At 47.0% G+C, this 12,161-nt stretch overlaps 1 protein-coding gene across 1 annotated transcript in view; it reads right to left on the bottom strand.

Moving 5' to 3' along the window:
- Positions 1-2,640: 2,640 nt before the first annotated feature.
- Positions 2,641-12,161, bottom strand: part of DMRT1 (doublesex and mab-3 related transcription factor 1) — a 101,158-nt gene continuing 91,637 nt past the window's right edge. Inside the window, exon 5 of the mRNA XM_040620287.1 lies at positions 2,641-2,999. Coding sequence (XP_040476221.1) covers positions 2,845-2,999 — 155 coding nt within the window. The 3' untranslated portion in view covers positions 2,641-2,844. The remainder of the gene's footprint in view (positions 3,000-12,161) is intronic.

Genomic DNA, 12,161 nt, shown 5'->3' with positions numbered 1-12,161 from the left:
GGTGCAAGGGAGACAGCGGTGAGGGCTCGGCGGGTCTGGCTCACGCCCCCGCCCCGAATTGCGGTTTCGTGCGTGGGTTTCGGAAGGAGCCCCCGCTACGGCTATGGCAGTGGCAGCGAGGAAGCAGTGTCACCAAGGTCGCCCCGGGCCTTTCAGGCAGCTTTCCCAGATGCCCTAATTCCGCAGCGTGGGGTCCGCGGCTAACTAGGAGGAATGCAAGAGGCGCCCGAGTAGGGGGCCGGGACAGCGTCCGCAGGTAGTGGGAGAACGGTCGCCCTCGCCCGAAGCCCCTGCAGGAGCCCGAGGCGGCCTTGGAAAAAGGCACGCGTATCGTTTGTCCACGGCCCCAAGTCTCGCGGAGGCAGCTTGCCCAGCGCCCAGGAGGGGAAGGCTCGGCGACCCTGCCTCGGTTTCCCCGCGATGGAGCTGCCGAAACGCCTGTAAAGGCTCAGGGCCGTCCCGGACCACAGCCAGACGCGCAGGGGAAGCCCGACACGCCCACACTTGCACACGCGTATTGGGCACACTCGTACACCGCACACTGCATGGATATCGCCTGCAGGAGGAAGCGGCCTTGCTGTTACTGGTTTCCGTACAAAGGGGACAAAGCTTTAAGAAAGTGATTCAAATACGTGTATTCAAATAGGGTTAAAACCCAGCAACCAAGCCTTCCTGTCTTCGCTCTACTTGTGTTCAGAATTTGTCAAGTTCCTAAAGCCGAGCACCTGCAGAGCCAGGCCCTGGGCCGGCCTGACTCCCTCCCTAGCAGTCAGAAAAAAACACCTGGGCAGTAGTGGACCTGGGGCCCGGCCTTCGCCCCGGGAGTGGCCCTCCTGGGGGAAGGGGGGCGGCAGGTTTCAGAACCAAATTCAGCATTGGGCGCGGCAAGTGGATTGGGGTGGGGGCAGGAGGCCGGAGGGGGCTCTCTAAAGGACTGGAGCGTCCACCCGACCTGGTCCTGGGCTCCGGCCCCTGGGACGCAGAACGACGCTGGGAAGAGCACGGCCTGCGAAACCCCAGCCCTGCCCTGGGTGGGGGGGTGGGCACCAGGGGCCCAGAATAAGCTCGGCCCAGTCTTTGACAGCGCGCTGTCATGTTTACCAGGGCTCCGCTGGCTTTTCAGAAACACAAGGGTACTTAAGGGGCACCCACCTTCCCCATTGAGGAGGCGTGTCCAACGTCAACAAAACCACCCAGCAAAATTCGTGTGATGGGGTCGCCCATAGAACGGCCGGAACTGATAAGAGTCCGGGATCCGCAGAAGCCAGGATTACTCAAAAAATGTAGGGGGCCGGGGCCGTGGGCAGCAAGTAGCTTCATCTTCAGAAAAGCTACCATGAACGCCTTGGAGGTGGCGACTCCACCACCAGGTCCCTTCCTGGCGCGCCCCGCAGCCTCCTGGAGACGCCGTCACAAAAGCTACAGCCGCCCCGAAGGGCACACGGCTGCAGTAGCAGCAGCCTGACAAGTGTGATAAAATGATCTTCCTTAACTAAACTCGTAAAGCACTGGGCAATAAAACTCAATCTTCTGTAAAATCCAATTAAGTCATTATCTGACTGATTGTATCTTTAATTGAAAACAGAAGTGACAGTAAATTTCTGTGATATATCAGGATCAATCGATACCACTATACGATTCAGCCCCAAGAAGTGATTTATAATGTCAAACCTATATAGGTAACTCCACATTATTCTCTCTAAAACCACTGGTGGATGAAATTAAGAGTAAGTGCATTTAATAAAAAACAAGATGGTCAGGTTATTGATTACAACAGATGGGGGTGAAATCAAATAGATGTTTTCAAAGCACAGAGCGAAGAAAATACAAGTAATTTCTTTTTTCCTGTTTAATACCGCTCACCAAATATACACACAAGGAAATTCAGTCATCAATAACATTTTTATTTCAGGTACAGCTGCAACTACACAGAACAATGAATTTTTTTCCGACTAGTTTCATTTCAGGATGGCTTCTGTTACATAAGGAAGTACTCCACAAGCAATTTTTAACAAAATAATGAACTCAGAAATCTGTAGTAACTTTTAAAGATGTACTTATTTTCAAATCAGATTACAACCTAAGGTTACAAAATAGTCTAGATTGCATCCATTTTTTCCCCCTGTAGTAGAAAGAATGTGTAGGATAAACTCTCCTATTATTCTAGAAACAAACCCAGGAATTCTGCATTGCTGAGGTTACTTTAAATTGCATTGTTTTGAAATTACACCCTTTAACAGAAAACGTAGTGGTTCTTTAGGACTTTAATTTCTTTTTCTGAATGTATTTCAATCATGTTTTGGAGTTGGGGGATGGAGGAGGGCTTGGCTTTTCCAACAGAAACAAACACACAGTATTTCCAATTACTCTGACCTTCTGCAGATTTCTAAAACAATCACTAAGTTTGTCTGCTCTCTTCTCAATGGTCAGGTATTTGGCTAAATTTATATTTTTGCAGTTTTATTAAAATACTAAAATAGAAACATCTAAGGCACCTAAGATTTCATTTTAAAACTAGAAGTAATATCTAATTATGACACATTTAGATGCAAATGTACTGCTTTACTTTAGTGAATTCTTGTATTTCTTGAACACTACATGTAAACCAGCATCATAAAAAAATGGGGGGGGATACTACTATTTAACTCCGTGAGCAAAGCACTTAACTCTTGCAGATAGTAGTAGTCATGGATCCTAAACTATTCTAAGGAGTATAAACCAAACACGCTCTCAACAGTTAAGTCGACATGAGTCAAGGCAAAATATTAACAACAAACCCCGTGTCTAAATGGAATACGCCTGCTATTCCAAGTGAAGGAACCAGCCAAAGGCACTGGGCATCATTTACTCGTCCTCTTCGATGACGGGAGTGACGGTGAAGCTGCTGGGCTCGGAGGCAGACTCACATTCGAGCACTCCCTTTGTGCTCTCGTTACTAATAGGAGAGCTGCTGGAGAGGGAAACCAAGCCAGAATCTTGACTGCTGGGCGGCGAGAATACTGGGACGTGGGGAGAGACAGGGAGGGAGAAGAGTATGTTAAAAGTGGCTAGTCCTTCTGCATTCAGTATTCAATTAGGTTCCAACAAAGATAGAGGCACACTCTGCATTTCTATTCTGAGCTGAAAGTGTTGTTCTATGCACTCATTAAAAACTCCAGTGTTTCTTTAGAATTAAAAAAAAAAAACCATTCCTGCACAATATCTATTCAGCGATCTAAGTTGAAGGGGAAAGTCAGGTAGCAGAGTTCTGGATTTATGTGCATAAATTAAAAAAAAAAAAACCCAGTCTGCTCCTCCTCCCCCCTCTGGGGAAACTATTTCCACCCTTCACTGAACCCCTCCCCTTTATGTAAAGGATGCTAATAGAACTTGTCTTGTCAAATGATCCATCTGACAAATTACCCCAAGCAAGACTCCACCCAAGTGTTTCTACCATTTGACAGGTAACCCTAAGTTACATATAGCCAGCAAAGGTGATAGCTTATTAATATTCCTGTTCTTTCTCTTGGACTTACAGGGACAAATACTTGCTGTTTACACAGCTTTTGAAAACTAAAAAGTTTTTTTTTTTTAATATAAAAAGTTGAATACCTTCACTAAAATAGAAGTCAGGTAGAGATTTTAAAAAGCAAATGTGTGAACATAAAACTCTACTAGGACCTGACATTAAATACAAAGGATGCTAATGTGCCACACGATTTTTGCAACCTTACAAGCCACAGTAGATACAAAATTCAAGCAAAAGGGTCTCTGACCTTCTTAACCTTAGCTGAGTTCAGATCCACCCCCAGAACTCCCTTCCTGCCTAGTGTGAATGTAATTAAGGGGAAGCTGCAGTGGTAATTTCTCTCCTCATTAACTTCCTGATTGGTTTCAGCCTCAGGATTCTGCCGGGCAGTAGTTTGTCACCAATTCCAAATGGCCAATCGTTAATACTAATGTTTGTGTAACTAACTGCCAGCATCTGCCACGGCTTCTTGTACAACAATAATGGTGAAAGGGTACATTAGTGCGCCTGTGTTAATTCAGCTTGTGTTCATCAATAGGGAAATCTATGATGTAATTAGCAAAATGCACTGGGAGCTGAGTGCTGAAGTCATTTGTAGAGAACTAAATCATAGTAGAAGCTGTACCGGGTCCTGATGTGTTTGCCATCAATACTTATTATGTTTGGGATTTAATAAGGTATATTACCATGCTGAAAAGAGACCTTTTTACAAGAGAACACTATTTACACTTGTTATGGGTTTGGAAAAGGTTTGCTGCAGCTAGTGGAACCACACAGAACTAAAAGAACAGAGCTGGGATTTAAGAGGCGGACCTTGAACCACGCTACTGGACCAAATTATTTCAGAAAACCCCTTTCTTCTCAAGTGACAGACGGATGGACAGACAGAAGGACGGAGAGTTTTGTATGGCTACATCAAATATCTCCAATAAGGAAAGGCATGATCTGAAAACTCAGTAAATCTGAGAAACAATTTAGGCAATTTCCTGACCAGCCGTTACCTTTGATACTGATAGTATTTGTTTAGTAACTTAACTAAAAAAGCAAGGGTAAAGGCGGTACATTTTTTTTTTAATTTTAAAGCAGAACGCTGTTAAATAGTACTTTACAGACACCAGAAAGCGTACACATGAGTATGTAAATACATAATGGCGACCAAAAAAACCCTGGGAACCTATAAAATCTGAAGCCTTCATTTCATTGCAGTTCATAATGGCTAAATTCGAATTGTTCTATGGATTCAAAATTCCCTGCAAATCCAAGATGATTTATGAATGGCGCTGCATGCCCAAGACGTGGTATATACAAAGAAATGGTTTCCAAAGGCAGCCGACTTTGCTCTGACAGCTTGGTACTCTCCACAGATCTGGAGAGCTAAGAGCCAACCGCAGAGTCCATGAGCTGATCTGCCCACTGCCCCCAGCCCACCTCAAACCAGTGACAGAAGGTCCTCTGTTTAGGAGCGATGGGGACAGGAGGGAGCATTTACTGCCTACTTCCTGTATGCCACATACCTTAACCGAGTATGTAATGCTCCAACCATTCACTGCAAGAATTATTCTCACCGGGTGACACAGGGCACGCTGTGGAACCTGAAGGGCAGTGTGGCACCAGCCGGCCAGACCCTCGGTCTCCCCTGCACCGTCCCACTGGCCAACCTTCCTCATCTCTAAGGACCCTTGTCAGACTAAGGCAGCAGCTAGGAAGGAGTGAGTGCTCCCCACACGTTCTGAGCCCCCAGCCTGCCCTCTGCTTTCAGTGAGCAGCCAACCTAGGGGACGCCCCCGCCCCATTACACCCCAGCCATGCATCTCCCACTCCATTTAACTGATTTGTGACCGAAAGAGGGGAGGGGCAGGGATTCTGCAAAAGGAAGAAATCAGGGGATAGCCCCCTTTTGCCCTCAGTTGCCTCGTGGGTGTTTTCTTGGGAAGTATTCCTGTGACTCCGGCTCCAGAGACACACACAGTGTCACCTGCACGGCCAGGGGGTAGGGGTGGGGGGGGCCTCCACGCATCCTTCACACGTGACTGCACTCCAGAGAAGATACAAATAAATGAACTCAACCTGTTTTGAAAAATGCCAGTATTTTTCAGTGTCTCTCCACTCAAAGTTTATGTTGTTTTTACTTTTGTTCAAGGCTTAGCATTGTCTTTGAAAAGGGGGCTGATGGAGTTAGGGACAGTATTTGTTGAACTTCGTTTGTGTGGCCCCTCCTAATAGTAGTTACAGTAAAGATTTCCTCAGGGTTCTTTCGGAGACTAATGTCCAAAACCTATTTTACTACCGCCCTCAAAGATACCCTCTCCATTTTAATGAAGCTTTAATTAAATTTTGTTGGGGGAAGAGTAATCATTGATCACTGTAAATCATTTTATACCAATTAAAAATTCCAAAGTCAGAATTATCCTTTCTGCCTTTCAAGTTGATTCTAATGAGCCTGACACAAGGCTAATTTCAACTCAAAAGGTTCCTCTTAATTATTTTGTGAAAATGCTAATGCCTTGTGTCAGTGGGACTGTAAGAAAAGGTACACTGTTGGTAGCACTAGGAATTGGTTCAGTCCTTCTGGACAGCAATCTAGTGACATGTAATAAGAACCATAAAACTGTTCATACCCTCTGACCTGGTAATTCTACTCTGGGGAATGAGCCCAAAGAAAGAAAGAATAATTGGCCCAGAGATGCTCAACACACGACTATTTGCATCACTGAAGATGTCAGTGCTTTGCTCCGTGCTCTGGTGCTGGGGGCGGGGGTGGGGATGGGGGCAGCTGGGCTTGGGGTTGGGGGGGCAGCGAGCATTCACAGGCAATGAACTATTCAGGATTCTGCTACCCCTGGATCACGACAGGCTCCCAGCATTTACAGAAACAGAAGAAATGACTTCTGGAGACTGAAGTAGAGACTAAAAAGTAAGAAAGAGAAAAACCTGCCCATCTGATTTCTGTGTGTTCCAATAGAAAGGTGGGCAAACCTCCTAGAAGCTGACCCTCGAATGAACCAGCAAGCCCAGTATCTGTTTTCTCTCAAGTAGCCTATTTGTCTACAGAAGCTACGGGGGCTTTCTTTTACTATTATTTAAAAACAGAAAAGCTTACACATAATCACTCTTACAAGTGCTGGGGGGAAAAAAATTTAAGATGACTCCAGCGATATTATCTAACCATTTCACTGCGCCCCCCCCAAAAAAAACCCACCTCACTAAAAAACAAAACAAAAACCACTCTAACTGCTAAATCTTTCAACATTGCAAAGACCCCTGACTTTTAACTTGAATGATCTGTTGGAAGTCAGTGGGCTGGAACGAATAATTCTCCTCCAGTGATGTGAGAAAACAGGATATTCATGCTTGAGAAAAATTTTCTTCCTCTCTATGTTAAATGCCGTTAAACGCCCACTAAGAAACCATTTAAAAATAAGAATATAAGTGGCATTCCTCAATTGTTAGCAGCTCCACACCTCGATGCGGACAGGAAGAAAACAAAAGTGCTCGCCTCTGGTTTCCTGAGTTTGCAGGCCTCAGAGTCTGATGAAAAGCTAATGAAAATTTCTCAAACAACAAATTCTTCCGCTCTGTGATAACTGTCGTGTTTGGAAATAAAATCACGTCCAATCAACACCACTTAGCAGATATTTAATGTTTCACAATGGGACTCTTTTCCAGAGTGGCACTGCTGCCCTTCTCACTCACATCTAAAATAATTAGGATTATCGGAGCCGTCCGAAGCTTGGCAGGTTCAGTTTGTACTTTCAAACAGCATTAATTCTTGGCACTCGGAACAAGGGATAAAAGGTAAAGATATGAATGGAGATCTTTATTCAACCCGATCTATCACGGATTAGCTCATTCTTTTCCAGTTCATGCCTGCACTCTAGTTAAGGGCAGGGCTAAGCTGTAACTGATGTAATTAGAAACCACAAGCTGAGAAAAAGAGCCCTTTATTAATCTTTCCCCATTTACTATATATTTGCTTAAAAAAAAAAAAATCTTTGAAACAATTAAATGTGTGTTGTTTTTTTCCACCTACGTGTAATGAAAGGGCAGTGACAAAGAGAGGGCTGTTGAGTATTACGCTCTCCTTGCAGACACATCTTCTTGGGCAGCTCTAAAACGTAACACCCATTTCGAGAGGGGCCAGCTCTGCACTCTGCGTGTTGTGGAGAGAAGCGGCTGAGCCCTGGGGAAATGAGGGTCCCGGTGGTCAGAAGCAGGCACACAGCAGTCCTTCTCCCCCCACCCCACAACAGTGCGACCTGTGTAAGCAGGGGGAACGGCCATTGCTAAAAACGAAGTGAACTTCTAAGAGATAGTACATATTTATGCAATTTTAACAGTACTTCTCTCCCTCAAAATGTCGTGTATGACACGATACACAACTCACAAAATGACACCAGAACAACTTTCATTCTCGAAATCCGCAGAAGCCTATCAGGCAGCCTGCAGAAGCATGCTGCAGAGACCTCTGGCCCGGGAGGCGGACGGCCTGGGCTCACAGCCTGGCCTGGCTGTGGCTACAGACCTGCTAGCTCTCCTACTGCTCCAGGAAATGAGGGACAACACACCAAGCCTACTCCTTTACCCACCTACAGAGTTCAACACAAAGGGAAGAATCCTTTTTCCGATTGTCTTAATGTAGTGCACAAAAAAGGAAAAGAGAGAAGGGACACCGTTCAGCCTCCCCCTACCCCCACTTGGGACGGGGCAGAATCATCTCAGGCCAGACGCCCTCCTTGGCCCCCACCACCCCCGCCCCCGCACGACAGACACTCCTGAACTAAGGCATGGCAGCTCCTGGGGCCCCCCATTCCTTGCTTATTTCTTAGAGGGGGTCAGAAAACCGATGGAATGTCCAAGCAAGCCCATGGATAAGCAAGGCGCCCGTGACAATAGCCCCATCCTGAGGGTGCTCAGCACCCCAGAGGCCCTCACTGCTCACCTCCCCAAAACCCCCTGCCCATCAGCAGTGGTGACGCTGCTGGTGGCTCCCTGACCCCAAACTGTCACCATCAGTTGCAGAGACGTCTCTCCGTGACTCATTCACTCCTGAACTCGCTGAAGTGAGCACGTGTGCACGTGAGGGGTAACTCTTTGTCGCTGGCCCCACGCACTTCTGTCACCCAGGGAGCCAGCACTTGGCAATACACACAATCCAGACATTCCCAGTTCCTATGGTTTCACCAAAATATACTCAGTCTCAAGACCTGTATATCGTGTGGCTTTCTTTCTTTCCTTTCTTTTTTTTTTTAAAGATTTTATTCATTTATTTGAGAGAGAGAGAGCAAGCTCAAGTCAGTGGAGGGGGAGAAGCAGCCTTCCCACCGAACAGAGAGCCCGACGCAGGACTCGATCCCAGGACCCTGAGATCATGACCTGAGCTGAAGACAGACGCTTCACCGACTGAGGCACCCAGACGCCCTATAGTGTGGCTTTCACTTCTCTTAGGTTAACAACATCCTGAGATGAACCCTCACATTGGCCGACTCTGCTCTACTTTGCCCTTCAGTGAACTAGACATGAGGCCGACTTTGAAGAAATCCCCTATATTACCTGGAGGATGGACATAAGCATCCTGGGCCTCGGTTTCCCCATTGTGACATGAGGCTAACCACAGGTCACTGCGATAATTAATGAGTAACAGTAATTACTTTCCTTATTTCATTGGTCTGCAGTCTACGTCTCAATGTCTTAAAGTCAGAAGACTCTGCTTTTGAAAGTGCAGGAAGTCAATGAGGATTTAGTACAAGGTCTGTTCACACATACACGTGCCTTCCTGAGAGAGCAGGCAACGAGGAACACATGTGCACTTCAATGGGGCTAGACCATAGGCGGGGTGTCAAGACCAACCTAATCCTCACCTGGACAATAAGGTCCCTTGTGACATAAGCTCTGCTTTTTTCATCTTCTGGGCAGGGGTGTAACAGGATGACTGGTGTCAAATCAAAATCAAATAGCAGAACGTCTGTGGACATGCTTTATAAACCATACAAAAAAATAGTGTTATCATCCAATGATCAAGCAAACCATCCCTTCAGACAGTAGTATCTGGTAGCAGGAAGAATCTCTTATGTTTGGGCCTAAGTGTCCTAAAATGTGGGAACTCTGGGAAGTAGTGGGCAGAGGCACCAATGTTCCAGAAGAAGTAGGGTCTCCCCAGTTCCCAATCTACAGTGACTGGGTACCTAGAGCCCTAAGAATGGAGGCTTGCTGGGGCAGCGGAAGCCGATCCTCAGTCAAAAGGCCACAGGGATGAGGCAGGGTTAGGTGTGCAGGCTTCGGTTAGTCCCACACCCCCTGCATGCCTCAGTGTCCTTGTCTGTAAAATGGGGACAGAGTAGAGCACTTAGGATGGATGGTTCTACACAAATAGATGGGGCCCCATAAAGCCTGATGCAGCTGAAAAGCCCACGTTAAAATCACGTTACAGCTTCACCATATGGTGACCCGCACATGGGCCTGGCCACAGCGGCACCTCAGCACTGTCAGCCCTGTCCCCAGCACCAGCTCCTGGCCTCCGGCCTCCTCCCCGCTGCCCTCAGCGGCCTCTGAGAGTCTGCTCTGACGTCAGACATTAGCACCTCAGTAAACACCAGCGTCTCGGTTTAATTGTCAAAGAAGGAGAATAATTACGTGTCTCACAAAGCTGCTCCGAGGACTGAGAAGGTATATGACAAAATAGTTTGCAAACCTGATGACTCTATACACTTGTCAGTCATTTTGAGTCCCCCCCCCCCACTAAGTTCACAAACTTCAGAAGAAGAAGCGAGAGTAAGTCCAGATACCCCACTGTTTACACAGAACCAAGAAGTTAGTAAGATTTGTATTAACACTGGTTGAGAAAGGGAAAAAAAAAAAGAATTAGTGACAACACAGCTCTAACATTCCTGAATGTTCTCAGATGAGGGTCAATACTGACATTCAAGGAAAGCAGACTTTTACTTTATTCATCCTTCTTCTTCTTTTTTAAGATTTCATTTATTTATTTATTTGAGGGAGCAAGAGAGAGAGAGAGAGAGAGAAAGTGGCAGACTCCCCGCTGAGCAGGGAGCCACACATGCGGCTTGATCCCAGGACCCAGAGATCATGACCTAAGTTGAAGGCAAATGCGTAACCAACTGAGCCACCCAAGCGCCCCCTTTATTCGTCCCTCTTTACACATCCAAAGACTAACAGTTAAAGGGAACTCCAAGTTGAAACCCGAGCCTGTTAGTTTGTGCTTTCTACAGCACCTTGCTCAGCACAGCTGTCACACTAACATTTCCGAGGCTGGGCCCACAGGCCAGAGCCACGGCTGAGCCAGCGGAGCCATCTGGGCATCCTTGGGGCGGAAACAGGAAGTCAGCCTACAAGGGGGAAGACAAACATCTGGTGAACTGAAACAGGCTGAGCACATCTACCATATGTTGTCTAGCACAGTGCAGTGCACACAGTGGGTGTTTAATAATGGATGAATGTGTGCGAAAGAGCATGGGAGTTAGTTAGTCTTCACCAGACGTGCTGTACCCACAGGACAGGGCTCACCCACACATCGGCAGCAGAGTCTCAAGCCTAATGCCAGTTTTGGGAACTACAGAGTGCACGGGTTTTATTCGCTTCCGTCTGTCTGTCCCACACGGACTCCAAGCAAAGCCGGGGCACACAGGCGGAGAGAAGCGGCACCAAACACATCCTGGACAAGCAGGGGAACCAGGATCTCAGCCTGGGCCAGGGCCAAGGAGCCTGGCTCCTGGGGAGGTGTGGGACCCTGTTCCTTGGGGACTCTGCAGTGCCAACAAGGGCTTGGGTCCACGAGCAGTGCCCCGATGGGGTGGTGACACATGCAGCTGCAGCGGCAAACACAGTTCAAATAGGCCGTGACAGAACCTCAGAAACTAAAGCGGACCAAGCAAGCAAGATGCTCAAAAATCATCTCTGGAGTTGATTTCCCATTTGATCCTAGAACTAGAGAAAACAGAAGGAATCAAATCCAGAAAGCAGGCTGTGTGTGGCATCTGTCGTGCTAAAAACTGGCCTGGCTTTGTCCAGATACTCTGCAACAAGAGAAAAATTCCAAGAAGCCCTGCAGTTTTCTGTGCACTGAGGAGGAGGAAGGGTCACAGATGTTTCGGTCTTATAAGGTAATCTGACGGGCATCTTGTAAAGGCTGAGAAAAAGGATACAAGTTTTGGAAGCAACACCACTGCCAGGAGGGCAGGTTACAAGGACACAGAATGCTGCCTTTGAACCTAGTGCCTGGAAGGAGCTCGGTTTCCGGCTAATCCACCAGCCTGTGGCCTTTCACTTTGGAATCGCATCATCTGCCATAAAACATGCTCTTCAACAAAACATTTCAGGTACGTAGTTTTAGCTGCATGATGTTATTATTATTATTTTTCAAAGATTTTATTTACTTGACAGAGAGAGAGAGAGAGCCAGCGAGAGAGGGAACACAAGCAGGGGGAGTGGAAGAGGAAGAAGCAGGCTCCCAGCGGAGGAGCCTGATGTGGGGCTCCATCCCAGAATGCCGGGATCACGCCCTGAGCTGAAGGCAGACGCTTAACAACTGAGCCACCCAGGCGCCCCTATTTTTTTTAATTTTCTAAATTTTATTTCAGTTACTCATTTGAGAGTGAGCAAGAGAGCATGAGCAGGGGGTAGGGGCAGAGGGAGAGGG

Source organism: Ursus maritimus, unplaced genomic scaffold (assembly GCF_017311325.1).
Source record: "Ursus maritimus isolate PB19 unplaced genomic scaffold, ASM1731132v1 scaffold_34, whole genome shotgun sequence".
NCBI classification, from domain to species: Eukaryota; Metazoa; Chordata; class Mammalia; order Carnivora; family Ursidae; genus Ursus; species Ursus maritimus.
This window is presented reverse-complemented; position numbering and strand designations above follow the sequence as displayed.